The 22857-nt window shown below is 38.7% G+C and overlaps 1 protein-coding gene across 2 annotated transcripts in view; it reads left to right on the top strand.

Annotated features, from left to right (window-relative positions):
• The first annotated feature begins 668 nt into the window (after positions 1-668).
• Positions 669-22857, top strand: part of LOC117513698 (aldehyde dehydrogenase, mitochondrial-like) — a 127332-nt gene continuing 105143 nt past the window's right edge. For both annotated transcript variants that reach the window (XM_034173939.1, XM_034173940.1), the window contains exon 1: positions 669-834. In XM_034173939.1, coding sequence (XP_034029830.1) covers positions 721-834 — 114 coding nt within the window. In that variant the 5' untranslated portion in view covers positions 669-720. The remainder of the gene's footprint in view (positions 835-22857) is intronic.

Genomic DNA, 22857 nt, shown 5'->3' with positions numbered 1-22857 from the left:
CAAAAATTACCCCAAGGTTCCTCACTTTGTCTCACTGGACCAAGAACCATCATTTCAGTCTTATCACAGTTTAAAAGTAGGAAATTGCTAGACATTCAGCTTTTCACTGATGCAAGGCGATCTTCTAAGGATTTTATGTGGATGAGATTACCAGCTGTTATCGGCACGTATAACTGAATATCGGAGATGATCATTGACGCAGTGGCAAACCGGAAGTTGCTGACAAAAAATGGCGCCGCCCACCCTGACTTCCTGAATAACGTGAATATATTACTGGATAACTCATTGGCCCACACGCGCACTCTGTGCAATCCGTTGAAGCAACGTGGCGGCCATCTTGCCACATGTGGTTACACGTGTTAATAAGCCTCCATCTATCTACCTACCTACCTACCTAAATTATTGTTCATTACTTCCTATTTCAATCATGCTCACAGGTGAAATGTTCGTCCACAGCCTTTGATCTGGCGATTTGCAAGGTATTTTTTAATAAAATTACAAAGGCTATCGGAGTGGTAATATGGCGGTCGGTTTGCTTCAAAAAATATTGGCCAATGAGCGATCCAGTATAATATAGAGATCTGTGGTCGGGACGAGGGTTATCGGGCTAATCAGTGGTCTCCGTCGCCGTTTGTAGGCGTGGTCGGGGGCGGGGCTGGTGGAAGCTGCGCTTTTTCTCGTCGGTGCGCTGGTTTGTGTCTGTGGACTCGGACCGTAGACATGCTCCGGACCGTGCTTTTTCGGGCTTTGCCAGCTGTGAACCGGCTCTCGGTGTGCCAGTACTCTGCTGCCATCCCGGAGCCCAGCAGACAGCCGGAGGTTCACTATAACCAGGTACACTTAGCCAGCTGCTAACTAATCAACAGGTCGGATTAACTGCGACACTCGGGCCGGTGGGCGTGTGCCGTCTATGTGATTTATGCGCAAAGAATCAAAACAGTTATTATAATTACTGTAATTATCTGTATGAGATATGACGTCATTATATATATATTATTAGTGGTATTATATGAAGTTAGCCATGAGTCATAACTGCTCCAACACTTGACAGCAGTCCAGCGGTTCACTGGTTCAAAGTCCTGCTGGTATCACCGGAGACACAAATGTCCTAAACAAGCGGTACAGTTTTACCAGGCAGCGTTAAAACTTTTTTCACGCTGCCTGGTAAAACTGTAGTTCCTTTCGAACACAGCGCGCGCTGCTGCTTGGACAGACAAAACAGTGTCAGTAATCAACAGCACCGTCCATATAAACTCCCTTATCACTCCCTTTCTTCTGTGATGTCACAAAGGCTACAAAAATGTGAGTCCATTCAGCAATCAAGAGCTCAAAAACAATAAACCTTCTAATCATTTGTCTCACCACATTAACACAGTAGATACTAGAACATTGGATGAATGGGAAGGTAGAGTATTAGAAACAGTTCAAATTAAGATAGACTTAGGAAAAAAGGAAAAATCCATATAAAAACATGTACTGTCAGACAAGGTTTGCCTAGAATACCTAAATAACTTTCAAAGACGTTTTGTTTTAGTACCAGCAGATAAAGCCAGCAACAATATCCTAATAGTTTGCAAAAATATTACTTAGATGTAGTTTTAAAGGAACTCAATACTAGTGATGGGACTAACCCACAAACATATATGTCTTATAATAGTCACATGGAAGATATTGCTACAGAAACCAAGAATTTGTGACTAAATATAACATTAGAATTATTCCTGATATGAAACAATTACCATCCTTCTACTGGCATCCAAAAATGCATAAAAATCCAATAGGTAGTAGATTTATAGTGGCCTCTAGTGCATGTACTACTAATCCATTATCCCAACTACTGTTAAATTAATTACAAAACATTTCAAACAGTACTACGAAGGCATTGCTCATAACACTGGAGTTAATTGTTTTTGGATTATCGATAATGCTACAGAGGATTTAAATTTAAAAAAGTTAAGCAGAACTAAAGTAGCTAAACATTTTGATACTTTTGATTTTTCTACCCTGTATACTAACATCCGACATGACCAACTTATATATAGTATCAGTGAACTAGTCAGGGAAGCTTTTAGAATTAGAAGTTCTAAATATATCGTTATTAGAAATGACAACACAACATATTGGTCTAACACTACATCAACACGTTATAATATAACTGAGGAAAATATGATTGAGCATATAGAATTCCTTGTAGATAATATGTATATAGAGGTTGGCAACAGATTTTTCAAACAAACAATAGGGATACCTATGGGAACAGATTGTGCTCCACTTTTAGCTAACCTTTTCCTTTTTTAGTATGAATATAAATTTCTGAAAGATAAACTTAAAAGTAATAGCAAGTCAGCAAAAACCTTTAATAATACCTCCCGTTACATTGATGACCTACTTACTTTTAAATAACCCTAATTTTGAGAAAGAAATTAAAAATATTTATCCATCAGAATTAGAACTTAAAAAGACTACAGAAAAAAAAAACTCTTATACTTAGATATAGAGTTGAGCATTATAGATAGACAGTTTAGAACAGCCGTTTTCAACAAACGGGATGATTTTAACTTTCATATTGTAAAATTTCCTTATGAGTAGTAACATACAGAGTAAACCTACATACGGTGTTTACACCTCTCAATTAGTCAGAATTGGTTGAATCTATGATAATTACCAAAGTTTTTCCACTAGACACCACAAACTTACTAGTAGATTAGTTCAACAAGGTTTTCTGTATAACAAATTGGTTCTTCAGTTCAAAAGATTTTTTTAATAGATATCAAAAAATAATATCTAAGTTTGGGGTTCCCATTAAAAAGCATGTAGAAGATGGAATTTCTTCTACCAATATTAGCTAACCATAACCTAACAATTGGGATAAACTTTAGATAAAACCTATAACATATTATATCTGAGCTTTAGTTTATATAGTTACACTGCTACAATTATAGCTTAGCCTATTAGCTATTTATTATCTAATAACCTGCCTCACCCTCATTCACCTTGTATATACATATGCCAGCTTAATGTTTAACATTTTAAGTGGTTACCAGGCCTACTACTGTTTACATTAGCTACATATATGTTTATTTTACCTGGAATTTATCCCTCTTCGCCATGTTAGTTATAGGCTAACCTGGCTTACATGTTGCTGCAGCCACGAGCCTCGAGCTCTCTTTAACCGGGAATATTCCACCTTTATATCCTTTCACTAAGGTACTTATATCATGTTTCCATATACATTTCAACACGCTTTACTTTTTCTTGTTCCCCCTTTTTAATATTATTATATTTATGGAAATACTGGAGGAATGGGGTACAATTAGTTATACCTAACAGCTAATGTTAGCTTATCTAGCCAGCTGCAGCACCATTTATCGTAGCTTACAAAATAATTGTTTTTGTTGTTTGATAACCCACATTAATCCATACTTTTGTCCACATTTATTTTTATATGTATTTGTTAATATCGTTATTGTAGGTTTAACTACACTATTATACTTTATACACTAATTACTGTTTTTGTTTGTCTTGTTAGCTTGCTAGGTACGGTTGGCTTATTAACGGCTAATTTAGCTCTTCTAACTAGAACTATCTTATTTTCGTTATTTACAATTTTATTTTACATGGTGTAGATTTTTAATGATTCATCAGTTTATGTGTTCTTTTTAAAGATATCAACATATAGTACCTTAGTTCTTAGGTTTCCATTTGATAGAATGGTAATGGTAAATTCTTGCTCTGGTAGTCTGACTTCTGTCAGACTACCAGAGCAACGTCCTTTGCGTCAAGCAACCCAGTCCAGTCAAACATTCAAGCTTCTCTACTATGGAAACCACCTGGACAACTGAGAGCCTACACAGAAACTTTGATTAGCCTTTGTCATATCACATAGATGACTGCCTCCTACTGGATGGCCAGTGGAGTTGTCCATTGTCTGTTTGTCACTTATGTTATGGATGGTTAATGAATGCTGGATAAGTTGTTGAAAATTCCAAACATCTAATTAAAGCTCTGCTGTAGTTTAGGGTGTGTGCTCATCAGTGTGCTCCACCTGGCTAAGAAGCTAGCAAGAACAGGAGAAATGCAGTGACCACTATGCAAACAAATTCTACACACATATACGAGGTCTGTTAGAAAAGTATCAGACCTTTTTATTTTTTGCAAAAACCTGATGGATTTGAATCACGTGTGCTTGCATGAGCAAACCTTGAACCTTCGTGCGCATGCGTGAACTTTTTCACGCCTGTCGATTGCATCATTTTCTGGTAAGCAGCCTTTGTGTGAGGATGTGTGTTGTGCGCTCGGCAGATTTTCATTTCAAGGAAAAAGAAGGAACAATTGGTGACAGCCAGGTGGAAACCATTCGGATGATTCAGATGGCTTTCAGTGACTTTTCAGTGGTGTGACTATTCGAGAAATTGTGGAAGAGGTGGGCATGTCACAGCATGTCCTGTGAGACTTCAACACAGAGGCGCTTTTGCGCCGCCATCAGCAGCAGCATGAATTTCACAGCCACTCTTTTCATGGCCAAATCTTCTGTCACAGTGGAATGTACCGAAAAAGTGCTGATGTCCACCTCTTCCGCAATTTCTCGGTTAGTCACACGACGGTCCCGCATCACCACAGCGTTCACTTTGGAAATTATCTGGTCATTTCAGCATGTTGATGGCCGACCGGAGCGTGGCTCGCTCTCCACCGTTGTGTGGACGTCTTTAAACCAGTTGTACCGCTCCTTAATCTGTGTGATGCCCATAGGATCGTCACGAAAGCCGTCTGAATCATCCGAATGGTTTCCACCTGGCTGTCACCCAGTGTCTGGCAAAATTTGATGCGGCACTGCGCCAGTCGTTCCATCTTTTTCCTTGAAATGAAAATCCGCCGAGCGCACAGCACACGTCCCACACAAAGGCTGCTTACCAGGAAATGACGCAATCGACAGGCGTGAAAAAATTCACGCATGCGCACGAAGGTTCAAGGTTGGCTCATGCAAGCACACGTGATTCAAATCCATCAGCACACTCTTAAGGTTTTGAAATTGGGCTATTAGTAAAAAAAAAAAAAAATAGAAAAGGGGGTGTTCACAATAATAGTAGTGTGGCATTCAGTCAGTGAGTTTATCAATTTTGTGGAACAAACAGGTGTGAATCAGGTGTCCCCTATTTAAGGATGAAGCCGGCACCTGTTGAACATGCCTGAGGAAAATGGGATGTTCAAGACATTGTTCAGAAGAACAGCGAAGTTTGATTAAAAAGTTGATTGGAGAGGGGAAAACATATATGCAGGTGCAAAAAATTATAGGCTGTTCATCTACAGTGATCTCCAATGCTTTTAAAATGGACCAAAAAAAACAAGAGACGCGTGGAAGAAAACGGAAAACAACCATCAAGATGGATAGAAGAATAACCAGAATAGCAAAGGCTCACCCATTGATCAGCTCCAGGATGATCAAAGACGGTCTGGAGTTACCTGTACGTGCTGTGACAGTTAGAAGACGCCTGTGTGAAGCTAATTTATTTGCAAGAATCCCCGCAAACTCCCTCTGTTAAATAAAAGACAAGACGTGTAGAAGAGATGACAATTTGAGGAATATTTTGTGGACTGCTGAGAGTAAAATTGTTCTTTTTGGGTCCAAGGGCCGCAGACAGTTTGTGAGACGACCCCCAAACTCTGAATTCAAGCCACAGTTCATAGTGAAGACAGTGAAGCATGGTGGTGCAAGCATCATGATATGGGCATGTTTCTCCTACTATGGTGTTGGGCCTATATATCGCATACCAGGTATCATGGATCAGTTTGGGTATCTCAGAATACTTGAAGAGGTCATGTTGCCTTATGCTGAAGAGGACATGCCCTTGAAATGGGTGTTTCAACAAGACAATGATCCCAAACACACTAGTAAACAAGCAAAATCTTGGTTCCAAACCAACAAAATTAATGCCTCGCAGATGTGAAGAAATCATGAAAAACTGGTTATACAACTAAATACTAGTTTAGTGATTCACAGGATTGCTAAAAAAGCAGTTTGAACATAATAGTTTTGAGTTTGTAGCGTCAACAGCAGATGCTACTGTTATTGTGAACACCCCCTTTTCTACTTTTTTTTTTGCTAATAGCCCCATTTCATAGCCTTAAGAGTGTGCATATCATGAATGCTTGGTCTTGTTGGATTTGTGAGAATCTACTGAATCTACTGGTACCTTGTTTCCCATGTAACAATAGGAAATATACTCAAAACCTGGATTAATCTTTTTAGTCACATAGCACTACTATTATTCTGAACACTACTGTGTGTGTGTGTGTGTGTGTATATATGTATGTATATATATATATATATATATATATATATATATATATATATATATACTCAACAAAAATATAAACGCAACACTTTTGGTTTTGCTCCCATTTTGTATGAGATGAACTCAAAGATCTAAAACTTTTTCCACATACACAATATCACCATTTCCCTCAAATATTGTTCACAAACCAGTTGAAATCTGTGATAGTGAGCACTTCTCCTTTGCTGAGAAAATCCATCCCACCTCACAGGTGTGCCATACCAAGATGCTGATTAGACACCATGATTAGTGCACAGGTGTGCCTTAGACTGCCCACAATAAAAGGCCACTCTGAAAGGTGCAGTTTTGTTTTATTGGGGGGGATACCAGTCAGTATCTGGTGTGACCACCATTTGCCTCATGCAGTGCAACACATCTCCTTTGCATCATCCGTGAAGAGAACACCTCTCTAACGTGCCAAACGCCAGCGAATATGAGCATTTGCCCACTCAAGTCGGTTACGACGACAAACTGGAGTCAGGTCGAGACCACGATGAGGACGACAAGCATGCAGATGAGCTTCCCTGAGACGGTTTCTGAAATTCAGAAATTCTTTGGTTATGCAAACCATTTTTGTTTCAGCAGCTGTCCGAGTGGCTGGTCTCAGACGATCTTGGAGGTGAACATGCTGGATGTGGAGGTCCTGGGCTGGTGTGGTTACACGTGGTCTGCGGTTGTGAGGCTGGTTGGATGTACTGCCAAATTCTCTGAAACGACTTTGGAGACGGCTTATGGTAGAGACATGAACATTCAATACACGAGCAACATCTCTGGTTGACATTCCTGCTGTCAGCATGCCAACTGCACGCTCCCTCAAATCTTGCGACATCTGTGGCATTGTGCTGTGTGATAAAACTGCACCTTTCAGAGTGGCCTTTTATTGTGGGCAGTCTAAGGCACACCTGTGCACTAATCATGGTGTCTAATCAGCATCTTGGTATGGCACACCTGTGAGGTGGGATGGATTTTCTCAGCAAAGGAGAAGTGCTCACTATCACGGATTTAGACTGGTTTGTGAACAATATTTGAGAGAAATGGTGATATTGTGTATGTGGAAAAAGATTTAGATCTTTGAGTTCATCTCATACAAAATGGGAGCAAAACCAAAAGTGTTGCGTTTATATTTTTGTTGAGTGTATATACACACACACACACACACAGGGGTGCACATATGTCGTACGCATGCGTGGCAAAAATCTGGAATGCGTAATGACACCTGTGTTATTTTGCGCCTTTGCATATTTCACCAATCATCTCTTAACTTTCATCTCACATGAAAATTCAGTAAGGTATATCTTCTATTATACATCCCAAATCTAAGGTGGAACTCTATTAATGTATACTAAAGTATATCTAAACATCTTAAAGAAAAGAAAGAGTAGAGCCACTTAGGTACCTGGTCTTGAGAACTAGGGTTGGTAGGTTGAAAAGCTTTTTTTATCCCATGGGAACTCTCCCTACCCACCTAAGCGGCTCAAGAATATGGACAGCAGACTTCCGGTTATGGCTTCGTAGTGTCAAGACGCAAACGTGGATGGCTCCCAGCTAAAACCCTAAAAATAACTCTTTAAACTGGACCAACATTTATTTTTCTTCATTTAATCATCCATTGAACCTTTCGTGCTATTATGCCACCCAAACTCCATAAGTTAAGTCAACAGACTGGAAAAGCAGGATCGCATTCAACAACAGAAAATGAAGCTAGCGAGGCTAACGCTAACAAGATGCTAACCACCAGCAGAGCTGTGGAAAAAGAGACCGCGACAAACAGCGATATTCTTGAAGCTATTCGTTCACTGCAGGCAAACAATGAGAAGCAAGCTGCAGACTTACTAGAAGCTATCAACAGCATTAAGGGAGAAATACAATCGCATGCTTGCAGACTGGAGGAGGCGGAGGAGCGCATATCAACAACAGAAGACGCGATAACTTCTCTCCAAGGAAAAGTTGAACAATTGGAAAAAAATGTGAAATTTCTTACCAGCAAAGTAAACGAAAATGAGGACAGAAACAGACGCTCTAATCTTAGACTGGTTGGTTTGCGTGAAAAAGTTGAGGGTGGCTTAAAGTGGCGCTTGGTGACTGTTTTAACATGCCACCCATGATCGAGAGAGCGCATAGAATCGGACTTCAGAACCCCAACTCTACAACACCAAGGGTGGTCATTATGAAGTTCCTGAACCACAGAGATTGAGAAGCCACCCTGAGAGCGGCCAGAAAAATGAAGACTGTCTACTACGAAGATCGAGTCAATTTCTTCACGGATCTGTCCTCTGAGACCCGCCAGAAGCAGCAGTGCTTTGATGGAGTGAAAGCCCGACTTCGAGCCCTGAATATCCACTACGGCATGCTGTACCCCACGCATCTGATCATCACACACGACAGGCGCACAGTCTTCAGGTCAGTCCAGGAGGCAGAAGACTACATCAAGAAACTGTCCCCGCACTCAAACTATGAAGAGGACTGATTGCTTTGCACTCCATATTGTGGTAAATGCTACATCAATGAACAATAGTGTAAGTGAATGTTATTTAATATTATTTCTATTATATATATGTGTGTATATGTATATGTGTATATATATGTATAAGCAGGGGTGGTGGCCAAGTGGTTAATGCGCTTGGTTTCAGTTCAGAAGGTTCCGGGTGCCCCATTTCTCGATGTAATGTGGAGTTGCATCAGGAAGGGCATCCGGCGTAAAACTTGTGCCAATTCAACATGCAGATCCACCTTGGATTTGCTGTGGCGACCCCAATTGCAAACAAGGGAGCAGCCGAAGGGACTTACTGATTATATATATATATATATATATATATATATATATATATATATATGTATGTATGTATGTATGTATATATATATATATGTATATATATATATATATTATTGGTCCTTTTTTGTTTTTTGGCCAGGGAACACCCGTGATTGCATTGCATTTATGAGGACACATCTTAACGTTACCCACAGAGTGGTCAGCACGTTCTATATAACCAGAGTTCACAAGTTAAAAGAGTTCAAGACCACATTTCGTTTGGGGAAATGTGGGAGGGATTATGTTCGGGGAGTCACTCAGTGTGGTTTATTACTTATCTCTATTATTTTACATGTGAAGGGTTTTTCCAAATCTAATTTCCAACTCAAGGTCTTTATGTCTGTTAGCTCTATAAATATCTCCAGCTGGAAAGTTAGGGGTCTTAACAAAATTGTTAAACTGAAGCAAGTGCTGGGTAGGATTAAGCAAATGAAAAGCACTATATGCTTTCTACAGGAAACACATGTACTAGAAAAAGATATGAATAGAATAAGGTCCAGATGGCCAGGAAAGTTCTTTTTTTCAAATTTTACTTCTCATGCAAGGGGGGTCTTAATATTAATCCATAACTCAATTCCATTCCAACTAAGAGATAAATACTTGGATCAAAGTGGGAGATTTATAATTCTTAGTGGTACCATTATTTCAAAAACAAATAAAAGATTTACAAGAGCAATTGTATCACTGTAATGATGCAGAGAAGCAAAAAAGACTTCTCATATTAAAATCTGAATATAACGAGCTCAGCACAAGCAAAATTGCAACTCAGCTTCTTTGGCTCAGACAATCATACTACGATCAAGGGGAAAAAGCTGGGAAACTTCTGGCTTGGAGACTAAAAAAAATACAAACAAGCAGGGCAATCATTTCAATTACTCTTGACAGTGGGGAGAACCTTGTTGATCCAATCAGTATCAATAATGCTTTTGCAGAATACTATCAAACTTTATATAACTCTGAAATTTCAGAGGATTTAAATGAACAAAACAGATTTTTGGATCGAATTCAGTTTCCTACACTGTCTGAGGGGGGCAAAATTGAGCTCGATAAACAACTAAGTATTGAAGAACTGAAGGAAGCAGTGAATCATATGAATACAGGAACCGCCCCTGGGCCAGATGACCTTCCCATCGAAATCTATAAGAGATTTGCCGACAAATTAATGCCTCACCTACTTGAAATGTTTAAAGAGTCCTATGAGAGTGGCACCCTTCCCTAAGACAGGCTGCAATCTCTGTTCTCTTAAAAGATGATAGAGACCCTACAGAAATGGGTTCTTATCATCCTATATCTTTAATGTCCTGTGATACAAAAATACTATGTAAGGTTTTGGCTCGGAGGATTGAGCCCTATATCCCTAAATTAATATTAAATGACCAAAACGGATTTATACTTGGCCGACAGGCATTCGACGCTTAATGAATTTGCTATACAAAAATAAAAATTCCACAGATCATGCCTTTCTATCATTAGATGCTGAAAAAGCATTTGACAGAATCGAGTGGAGTTATCTATTTGAGACCCTTAAGAGATTCTGCCTAGGTGAAACAAATTTAAATTGGATTTAATTATTATATACAAAACCAACAGCCACCGTTGTTACAAACAACCAGGTTTCAAAACCTATAGAACTTTATAGGTCAACGAGGCAAGGCTGCCCACTAAGCCCCCTCCTATTCCTATTTGCCATTGAACCGCTAGCGATGACCATACGTAAATCTCCTGATATAACTGGTATGAAGGTGGGAGGGTGTGAGCATCGGATATCCCTTTTTGCTGTTGATATCGTTCTATTTTTATCCAATTTGGGTGAATCAGTTAAATCAGTAAGCGAATAGAGCGTTTTCAGTGCTTTCTGTCAAACATGCTTGACATTGACAACATTTTGAAGACCACATCCTTTAGGTTTCAGAAGGAAAAGCTGACCATTGGTGAATATAAAGCGCATGGGAGCATGGAGGATGTTTTTGGCTGTCAAAAAATCTTCCACGAATCTCACGCACCACCGTTTCGCCTCATGTCGTGGAGGTCGCAACTGAGCGTGTTGATCAATCTTGATTAGTTGTGATCCCTAATAGAGCTTGACAGCATTCTTCTATGACGTGCACAATTAAACCCTGCTGCACCGCATTCAGTTTCATTGCTGCAGTATGCTGAAGGAGGACAGTGATGCCAAGTCAGCTAAAAGTCTTGTTCCAATGCATTAAATTAGGATTATTCACTTGGTTAATAATGTTTCTGAGGAGGTTGATGTAGCCGCCACAGTGGTGTAGTGCATTGTTGTAGGCAGGCTACTGCGAGTGGGTTGTGATAATATTGGATGTGAATATTGTGACATTTAAGTGAAGTCTGACATGAATTGCATATGTACCAGGTGGTGGGTTGACTGGTGTGGATGTGTGGAAAGGAGTGATTGACGGAGGAACAAGTGGGACGGGGTTCTGTGATTGGCGCTGACAGAAGAGCGGGGGAACGGAAGTCGGTGGTGGACTCTGAGAGGTGGTTGGAGGTTGACTGAGGTTGGCGTCTGAGCTTGGTTGTGGGCGCGTCCTTTGACGCTGGCGAGAGACTTGTTACCCTGGACACGGACTCAACGCTGGCAGCCACACATTCGACGGGCAAACATGTGAGAGACATGCAGCATAGACTAGCATGCCTGCACCTGGCTGAGAAATGTCTAGGAATTAAGATGCATGTTGCAGACGCATGAGATGCTGAGTTACCGCACCTGAGAGTGGTATGAACGATAGACAGTGAGACATGAGAGACTGACTATTCCATTCAGGGAGCAGGACGCATCTGGAGCGGCTGGAGGTGCAGGTGTACCCGGAGCTGGAGATGGGCGGAAGAGAGATATGGCTGATATTAATCCGTCAATCGGGCAGCCTGTTTCCACGTGCTGGCCGTGGCTGGTGTTAAAGCTTCTTCACAGTGATTGTGTGTTCTCTGCCAAGGTTTCCTGCACCGCTTGGGCTTTTCGTAACGTGTCCTCATATTCTGTGGAATTTCAACGTACTCAAAGCCGTCAATCTGCGGTCTCAGCTTGGCAGGCCAGTGACTGACCTGTGTGTTGTTTTTTCTTTCTTTCAATTAACTGAATGTGGGAAGGATGAAGTTTATTTTATTATTGTGATCTGTTTGTGTTTCAGCAAATGGAGGATTTATTTGTGGAGTTTGGGGAAATGTGTTTATTTTGTGTTGATGAAATTGAATAAAATTAGTTTGAGTTGGCAACCAGCAGTGGTGGGCAGAGTTCATCTAATCCGATAGCAGATAATTATCAAAGCTAATGTTTTTGCTATCGGATCAGCTTTTCAGATAAGTTTTAAAACCATCGGACTAATTATCTTCAGATAAATTTAGTTCCGATAACTTTCAGTCTGATAACATTTTCTTTGCTGGTAAAGTTTAACGTCCCAAAACGTTTGTAAACCCTAAAATCAAACATTTTAGTCCGTTTGTTGTGTGTTTATAGCCACGGTGCAGACTGGCTGCCTGTCGCTTGCTGATGTCATCATTAAGCGCAAAACGTGATTGGCCGGTCGACGCAGGGAGCATTGAGGGTAGTGTAGTTCAGGTTCACTTTGCATGTTACAGTGGCTCGTCCACTCCACACAAAAACAAAACAGACTAATTTTAACTTTTATTTTATTTTATTTCTTTGTGGCTGTTCACCAAGATGCGTTGGGGGAGACGAGTTCTCATGGCGCAGCTGTGTGAACAGAGGGAGGGACTTCACGTTTAGAAATTGTTTTGGATTTAAAACGTGGATTATTTATTCAGATGATTCCCACTGAAACTAACAGGTAAAAATTTATATCTACTACGTGTATTTTACTCTGCCATTTAATGCATTAATGGATGTATTTCGATTGTTTAAGCAGCAGGGTTCAAAGCATGCGAAAAAAGCAGCAGCTTTTAGCTCGTAAATGACGGTATATCTAATACTGAGATAAACTATGACTTCTAATACTGTGCGTTACTGCTTTTGAAAGATGATGACAGTGTTTGGGGTGTTATTTTTTTATTTATTCATTTTTCGTGTGTTCTTTGTGTTTGTTATCCTTGAATTTACCCAGAAGCGCCTGCGGTGCTTAAAGTGAAACTGGTTTGTTTGAAGCTGACAGTGTAATCTGATGTGGCTGCGTCCAAATCAATACTAATAGTTATTGGTTATCTGTAATAAAGATACATTTTTTTACTATTTTATCGGTTTATCGTCATAAAAGATAACGTTTCAGTTATTTGATTAATGGTTAGCAAACCTAACTTTTTGGTTAGCTGTGCCCACCACTGGCAATCAGATATCTCCTGTCTGAGTCATCTGTCACTTACCAGGACAGCATTCCACACCACACGTTGGGGAGGGCTCTGATACCCTTTATTGGAGATTGGACCCAAAGCACCCTCCCATTCTGAAGTCTGGTCTTTATAGAGTGGTGGTACGGGTTCTACACTGTGTGTGTGTGTGTGTGTGTGTGTGTGTGTGTGTGTGTGTGTGTGTGTGTGTGTGTGTGTGTGTGTGTGTGTGTGTGTGTGTGTGTGTGTGTGTGTGTGTGTGTGTGTGTGTGTGTGTGTGTGTGTGTGTGTGTGTGTGTGTGTGTGTGTGTGTACACACAACCCCAATTCCAATGAAGTTGGGACATTGAGTGAAATGTAAATAAAAACAGAAAACAATGATTTGCAAATCCTCTTCAACCTATATTCAGTTGAATACACCACAAAGACAATATGTTTAATGTTCAAACTGATAAACTTTGTTTTTGTGCAAATATTTGCTCATTTTGAAATGGATGCCTGCAACACATTTCAAAAAAGTTGGGATGGGGCAACAAAAGACTGGGAAAGTTGATGAATGCTCAAAGAACACCTCATTGGAAACACTTGAGTGTCATGATTGGTTATAAAAGGAGCATCCTCAAAAGGCTCAGCCATTCACAAGCAAAGATGGGGCGAGGATCACCTCCTTGTGAACAGCTGCATGAAAAATAGTCCAACAGGTTAAGAACAATGTTTCTCAATGTTCAGTTTCAAGGCATTAAGGGATTCCATCATCTACAGTCCATAATATAATCAGAAGATTCAGAGAATCTGGAGAACTTTCTACACGTAAGCAGCAAGGCCGAAAACCATTGAATGACCGTGACCTTCAATCCCCCAGGTGGCACTGCATTAAAACTGACATCATTGTGTAAAGGATCTTACCACGTGGGCTCAGGAACACTTCAGAAAACCACTGTCAGTTATCACAGTTCGCCGATACATCTATAAGTGCAAATTAAAACTCTACCATGCAAAGCGAAAGCCATACATCAACAACTTCCAGAAATGCTGCCGCCTTCTCTGGGCCCGAGCTCATTAGAAATGGACAGACACAAAGTGGAAAAGTGTGCTGTGGTCTGATGAGTCCACATTTCAAATTGTTTTTGGAGATCATGGACATCATATCCTCCATACAAAAGAGGAAAAAGACCATCCAGATTGTTACCAGCGCAAAGTTCAAAAGCCAGAATCTGTGATTGTATGGAGGTGTGTTAGTGCCCATGGCATGGGCAACTTACACATCTGTGATGGCACCATCAGTGCTGAAAGGTACATCCAGGTTTTGGAGCAACACATGCTGCCATCCAAGCAACATCTTTTTCAGGGACGTCCCTGCTTATTTCAGCAAGACAATGCCAAGCCACATTCTGTATGTGTTACAACAGCGTAGTAAAAGAGTGCGGTACTAGACTGGCCTGCCTGCAGTCCAGACCTGTCGCCCATTGAAAATCAGGGCTGTGAAAACTCCGCCGATCCGCGGGATTCCGCGGATTTCATCATGGGGGGGGGGGTGTTAGTGATGTACTCTTTAATCGTGATCATCACTGAGTTTTCAAAATGCTTATCGCAAAGCGCTCTCTTTTTTACGACGTGTAAGTTTTATAAGTCCACGGACACTGATCTGTGTGTTACAGATACAAATCAGTTTCCTCAGATCTGTGGAGATTCACGGAGGAAAAATGCCACTCAAAGTGTAGCTGTTACGACAGTTATCGTAAAGCAGGAGTGGTTGATTGCTGCTGCGATGCTGTGTGGCTCCTTAAGCTAAATGTAGCATGTGGACATCCCAAACGTTTAGAGCTTTCAAGTTTTTAAAAGAGGAATTATGCAGCATGTCTGTGTCACGGACCGACGTCGCACCGAGAGAAGATGACGAGAAAGACTGTTTGAAAAAGTCTTATAAGGACAAGAATCCGTGGAATTGTCGCTGGCTTCATCAACACACCTGAAAGATAAAAGAAACGGGAAAAGTGAACTGTGCCATCAGGAAACACAGTAAGAATTTTTCTCTCCCTGGAAAATAAACATTCTGCTGTTCAAACATGATTTTAGACAAGATTATGTGACTTTTTTTTTCACTAATCTAGACTTTCTTTTATTGTAAAATAAACATTGTGGCTTTGAATGGATTTAGGCTGCATGAATTTACACAAGAATATAAGTGACTTTTTACTATAAGGTATGTTATTGATATTTTACCATGATTTTCAAAATATGCTACAAGCTTTAGCTGTGGTTTTTTAAATGCCGTAACAGTGTTTTAAGTCTTCATAAAGTTCATGTGTTAATTGTTCTGAGTTAATTAATAATTTGGTTTACAATTAAAAGGAAACTCATTCCAGGTCCTACTTCCAAGTCATATTCTGTTCTGTCCATTTCAAAATGAGCAAATATTTGCACAAAAACAAAGTTTATCAGTTTGAACATTAAATATTTTGTCTTGGTGGTGTATTCAATTGAATATAGGTTGAAGAGGATTTGCAAATCATTGTATTCTATTTTTATTTACATTTTACACAACATCCCAACTTTGCTGGAATTGGGGATGTAAAACCTAACTTCAATCTGTTGGTCTGTTTCACAAATTTTTTCTTTTGTTGCACACTTTATTTTACTTTCACATTTCATTTGCACTTTTTTTTACTGTGAATTATTCAGTGTTTTGTAGTATAAATATACATGTCGTACAGAAAGTACAGCTCAAAACGTGTATTCTTGTGAGTACTTGGTGAATAAAGGCTATTCTGATTCTGATTCCAATGAAGGAGGTTACATGAATGAATAAATGAATTTATTTGTCGCACACACAGACCTAAAATAACAAAGTAAATAACAAAACAATCCAACAATGTACCCATGTGCCTGAAAGGGTGTAGGCAGAAGAAAAAGCTTATAAATGCCCACCCCTTTAACTAAAAAAGTACAAATATGTATATAAAAATATACATATACCCATGATAACAAATACAAACTATAAATTAATCACTGAACTAAAATTTCAGAACACAAACATACAAACAGCAGTGCACCCAAAAACAAAACAAAATCAATAAACTTATTTCATCACACCATAACAAGTAATTAAATGATTTTTGTAGAGCCTTTTAAAGCCCACCAAGTTACCAAGTGATTTTATGTTAACCAGGCACAAGTTCCAAATATTAACACCTTTTAACGGAAACACAATGCCTTTTTACAGTAGTTTGAATCTTTGATTTTTTTTAAATAATAATGTTCCTTGCAAATTATAACTGGAGTCCTTCATTTTAAATAGGTTCTGGGCATGTTGTGGTAAGAGTTTTTTTTTTTTTTTTTTTTTTTTTTTTATTTAAACATCATTTGTATTATGCTATCATCAATCAGGTCCCAAAATTTTAAAATGTGTAAACAAACAATGGATTTGTTGGCTCACGATATGGTTTGAATCCAAAAGGTTATTACTTGTCCTGTTATCCTAAGAACACATATTAGAACGTACAATTGAGTTTGCTAAAATTTTCCCCACATTAGCAAAATAATCACTAAAATGATCTACTATAGCTTTCTTTTCCTTAACAACTGTATCAGTATTTGTTTAATAATATATTGGATAATCTTTGACAATTTGTTTGTTTTTGATGATTTCATTTAGGAGCTTCCAAGTACCTTTTTAATGTTTGTTTTATTTTTCCAATAAATCTCTGTAATACTGCCTTTTGCAAGCTCGCATAATATTTGTTAGCTTGTTTTTTTATGTTTTATATTTACTCCCAGCTTCAATTGTTCTGAGTTTTAAAAATTGCTTGTGCAAAAAAAATTATTTTTGCTTGCATTCAGCAGTCCCTTTGTAATCCAGGGTTTATCAGTGCTTTTGCTTATTACCAGCTTTTAACATCAGTAGACAATGTTTATTTGGAACATTAATTGGAAGTAATGGCGATAAATGATTCATATGATTGATCAATGTCCTCGGTATAGATGTCACGCCAATTTCAGTGCATTAAATCCATTCTAAGCTTTACCATAGTTTCCTCTGTTATTTTCCTTTTGAAATTTGTAATTTCAATACGATCAATTTTATCAACTAAGGAATTGTAAGCAACGAAGACCGGGAAGTGATCACTAATGTCACTAATATGTATCCCAACCGTTAAATTCCCAACAATAACATTTGTCAATATATTGTCAGTGAGTGTCGATGTGTTCGTACTAATGAGTTGGATGTGTTATCAGTGGATACAATCCCATACAAAACACAGAATCTAAAAATTCTGCTATTTGTATTTGACTATGGCAATTTAGAAAATCTATGTTAAAGTCTCCATAAACAAATAAAAGCTTAATGTTTTTAATTGAGTTGTACATTTCAGTCAGTTTCTCCAAAAAAATATTTATATTTCATCCGGGTACTCTGTAAATAAAACTTTGATTTTTCACATATGAATGAGTGAACTTTATTCGGCGCGCGCGCACACACACACACATACTTAACAAAAGAATCTCTCATAATACAAAACAAAAGAAAACAAAAACTCAAACAAAAGAAAACAAAAACTCAATTTCCCAGTTTTGTGCGGCCAGACATATAACACATTCAATAATGTTATCCAAAGAAAATGACATATTTTGAACAATTTCACAGTGATGGCTAGATCTGACATAAAGTGCCACACCTCCACCCCGTTTATTCATCCAATTCCTAGCAAAAAAATCAACCCTCAAACTGGACCAAGTCAACATACCCATATTTAACTTATTGTGTAGAAATCTGGGGATCAACATATACAACTTATATACAACCTTTGTTTATTCTGCAGAAAAGGGCTTTAAGGGTGATTAGCAACAGTGGTTTTAGAGATCCATCTAATCCATTGTTCATTAAGTACAGGGTACTTAAATTTCGTGATTTGGTCGATTTGAAAATATTACAATGTACCAAGCAAATAAAATACTTTACCAACAAACATTCAAAATATGTTTGAGAAAAGAGTAAGTAGTTATAAACTGAAAGGAATAGAAGTCTTTAGAAAACCAAGATACAGAACCAGAGTAAAAGAACGGAGTATTGCAGTAAATGGTGTAAAATTATGGAACAATCTCAACAAAGAAATTAAAGAATTAAGGTCGCTTAAATTATTTAAAAAACGTATTAAACTAGATGTATTAAGTAAGTATGAAACTATAAAATAAGTTAGTGGGCTGTAAGGAAGTTAAAAAAAAAGTAATTTGTTAATAATGTATAAAATGTTTTAAGTTTAAAAATGTAACCTGTCAGAGATGTAATCTATTTAATAATGGTCATAATTATGAAATAAGTCAATGGTATGTGACAAGTTAAAGAAATACAATCTGTTAAATAATGTTGAAAAATGACGCTGGATATTGAAAGATTGTATTGTAAAAAGGGGCAGAAAATATAAGACTTGTTCTTCTCTCTGCTCCTTTTCATTCTGGTAATGGAGATGCTTTATTTCTGCTTTTCTGTTTTTTTTTTGTTTTTTTTTTTCTTTTAAATGAATGAAATAAATAAATAAATGAAATGAAATGTTTTAACCACGTCACATCTCGGTCACTGCGATCACCAAAAAATATTTGTTAGCAATTTTAAACAGTCCTGAATTTTGGAAAAATTCAAAGAAAGACTTCTGCTATGTCCTGTTTGTGAAGGAATAATGCTTAAATTGTTCCTCAGTAAAATAATTACAAAGATGATTTCTATTTTTAAGAAAAAACAATCCAGATCAGATTATTTTCAATGTTATGAAATCTGTGTTCAGCATCATCGGAGTAAATGCAGGAGTAAATTATAAAGAATCAGTTGATATCATGAAAGAAATATAATTCACAGTCCAAGAAATGCAGTTAAGTAAAGTCTAACTTCATGATATGAACGTAAACATGATATAGAATTCCTCAAAATTTGTCCCATAACAAAAGCTGAAGAAAAAAGGATGAAAAGACCATAGAAGACAAGCAATAAACATTGTTTAACGTTTTCCTCCTAAATGAACAATCACTTAAAATGATCCAAATCTGAAATCTCTCTTATCAACATAACCTTCGCTTCCTCCGGCGTTCCATTTAATTTAATCCATACTTTACAATTTCTGGTCCAGGTCTTTTTTGAGAATGCCCATTTCGAGGAACAAATCCAAGAGAAAATTTGCTGTGGGTAGGCACACCAGCGATATGGTGGAGTCTGACGGGGTGGAGCTCAAAGACGCCAGTGAAGTAGCGTCAGCTACAGAGACTGAGGAGACTACAAGTGAGGTCAATCCAAGTATTTTTTTAGTCTTGAGCGAGATAACGGACAGTAATACTAAGTCATTTGATGCTAAAGTTGACACTGTGCTTGCTGCTGTACATGAACAGACAGCTCAATTGCAAGTATTAGCAGTTCAGGTCGGAGACGCCGAGACACGGATCCCAGGCCCGGAGGACTCATTGGAAGCGCTGCAGGCTAAAGTGATAAAACCTGAGAAACAAATTTCTGATATGGCTGATCATATGGACGATTTGGAGAACGGTAACTGTAGATGTAACCTCTACTTGGTCAGGCTACCAGAGGGGATGGAGGGAAAGGACCCAGTCACGTTCATAGGGACATGGCTTCCCTCATATCTATCAGTCAATCAATCAATCAGGTTTATTTCTATAGCACTTTACACCAGTTTTCACTGAACCAAAGTGCTTTCCAATAGCACCAACTAAAGATAAAATAAAAAGAACAGTACAAAAAACACACATAAAAGCATAATAAGAGCATCCAAATAGAATAAAAATAGACAAAAAAAGTGTCAAAGCAATTATGTGCAAAAAGCTGCCCTGAACAAGTACATTTTTAACTTAGCTTTAAACAGAGGCAAACTATTAATGGACCTCAGTTCAGGAGGTAATGCATTCCACAACTTAGGACCTGCTACTGCAAAAGAACGGCCACCCCATTGTTTGAACCTGGACCTGGGAACCTCCAGAAAGTTTTGGTCAGCAGACCGAAGTGTTCTGACAGGGTTGTGTGTTTTTAACAGGTCACATAAATAAGAAGGTACAATGCCATTTACCGCTTTAAAAACAAACATTAACAGTTTAAAATCAACTCTAAAACAGACTGGAAGCCAGTGCAGGGAGTAAAGTACAGGAGTGATGTGGCTGTGCTTCCTGGTGTTGGTCAGCAGGCGAGCAGCAGCATTCTGGACTAGTTGGAGTCGGTTTAGGGAGCCTAGAGTGATACCAACATAGAGTGCATTGCAATAGTCAATCCGGGAGCTGATAAAACCATGCATAGCCTTTTCAAGGTCCTTTTGATTTAGAAAGGGTTTGACTTTTGCCAAGAGTCTCAGCTGGAAAAAAATAGGGTCTTACCACACTGTCAATTTGTTTCTCAAATTTTAAACAGTCGTCAAACAGCACACCAAGGTTCTTTACCACAGCCCTACGATAAGGAGCCAGGGAGCCAAGATCTGGGTCAGAGTTAGTTTTAGCTCCAAACAGAATACACTCTGTTTTGGCTTCATTAAGGTGCAGAAAATTCTGAGCCAGCCAGTCCTTAATGTCTTTAAAAGAGTTATGTATGGAGTCCAAAGCACTTGTATTATTAGGCACAACTGGCATATAAATCTGAAGGTCATCAGCATAAAAAATGAAACTGAAGATTGTATTTAGTGATGACTGAACTCAGTGGAAGCATGTACAAAGAGAGCAAAAGCGGTCCAAGGATACCGCCCTGGGGCACACCAGTGGTCAGAGGAACTGTGGAGGAGGAGAGGTCATTAACCATCACCCTGAAAGTCCTGTTGGTCAAATAAGACTGAAACCAGTACAGTCCCCCGGAGGCCAACCTGCTGGGACAGACGTGTGAGGAGGATTGAGTGGTCCACAGTATTAAACGCAGCTGTTAGATCCAACATCACCAGTAGCACAGGTTTCTTAGAGTCCAACAATAAAAGAATGTCATTTTGTACTTTTAAAAGAGCTGACTCAGTGCTATGTAGAGATCTAAAACCTGACTGAAATTTATCTAAAACAGAGTTGTGTTCTAAAAACGATTGCAACTGATTAAAAACAACTTTTTCTAAAACCTTAGATTATTATATCTTAACATTAAGACGAAATTAAGCTGGATCATGCTCACTGATCCTCAGCATTCAGGCCGGGTGTTAATCACCATGCCAGACCCATCATTGTAAAATTTCATAACTTTGCTGATAAACGACTGATGGCCATGGCCCGACATCTTGCTATGGAACCGAATCGACTAGTGGATTTGATCAGAGTCTTCTATTTCCATGATTTAATTCACCAGAGGCAGCGGCGACCTTTATGGAATCACTGCCGTAATTGTTTGCTTTCACTAAATTGTTTCTGGGGTAGTTCCAGTTCTTTCTAACTCTATCGTTATTGTTGGTAGGGATTTTAATTTTGTACTAAATCCAATTGATAGATTTCCACATAGTACTGTGACTCCCACTCTTCAGGCTAATACACTTTCTGCTTTATGTGAGGAGGTTGGGTTGACTTATGTTTGGAGGAGCACACACCATTTGGTTAAACAGTACACCTTTTTCTCTGCACTGCATAAGTCTCAAACCAGAACTGATTACTTCTTTTTATCCAGAATAGACTTGCATTTAGTTTCATCATGTGATATAAAAAGTATAATTATTTCTGATCATGCTAGAGTAAATATGGACTTAAATCGGTACTATATCAGTCTCGTCACTGGAGATTTAATAATACTATTCTTAAAGATGAGAAATTTCTATCTTTTCTACTGAATTTAAAGTATTTCTGAATATTAATACTCCCTCATCCAGCAATTCCTCTATTTTATGGTAAACATGTAAGGCTTATGGAAGAGAGCTAATTATTTCATATTCTGCAACAAAGAAGCGTCAAAAAGGAGAAACAAACTTTGAGAGAGTGAACTAACAGATGAGGAAAAAGCATATTCTTTCTCTTTCACCATCATTGTGACAGGAAATTACTACACTTAGGTCTACTTTAAATTGGCTTCTTACTAGGGATGCAGGGAAGAATGTTAAGTATTTTAGACAAAGGCTTTATGAACATGGAAACAAAGCAGGGAAATGTCTGTCCTATTTTGATAAGAAGCGTGCAGAAGGGACCCGGCGCCACAAGGGGGCGTTTGGGGCGACGCCCCCTCACGTCATCAACCCCGCCCCCTCGGATGTAACAGTTCTCAAAAAATAAAAAAGAAAGAAAAAGAAATACTGGAAAATATAGCAAAATATTAGTTATTCAATATTATTATCACTTTACCGGGGCGTTGCTGGGCTGGTATCGTAGATTTACGTCGACGGTACCTGGCTATACCCGCCCGCTACGTGTAAACAAATGGCGTCATAGCGCGCGCAGCCCAAGAACTGTCCACAGAGAGGGGGGGGAACTGTC

The sequence above is a fragment of the Thalassophryne amazonica genome, chromosome 7 (assembly GCF_902500255.1).
Source record: "Thalassophryne amazonica chromosome 7, fThaAma1.1, whole genome shotgun sequence".
In the NCBI taxonomy this organism is placed as follows: Eukaryota; Metazoa; Chordata; class Actinopteri; order Batrachoidiformes; family Batrachoididae; genus Thalassophryne; species Thalassophryne amazonica.
This window is presented reverse-complemented; position numbering and strand designations above follow the sequence as displayed.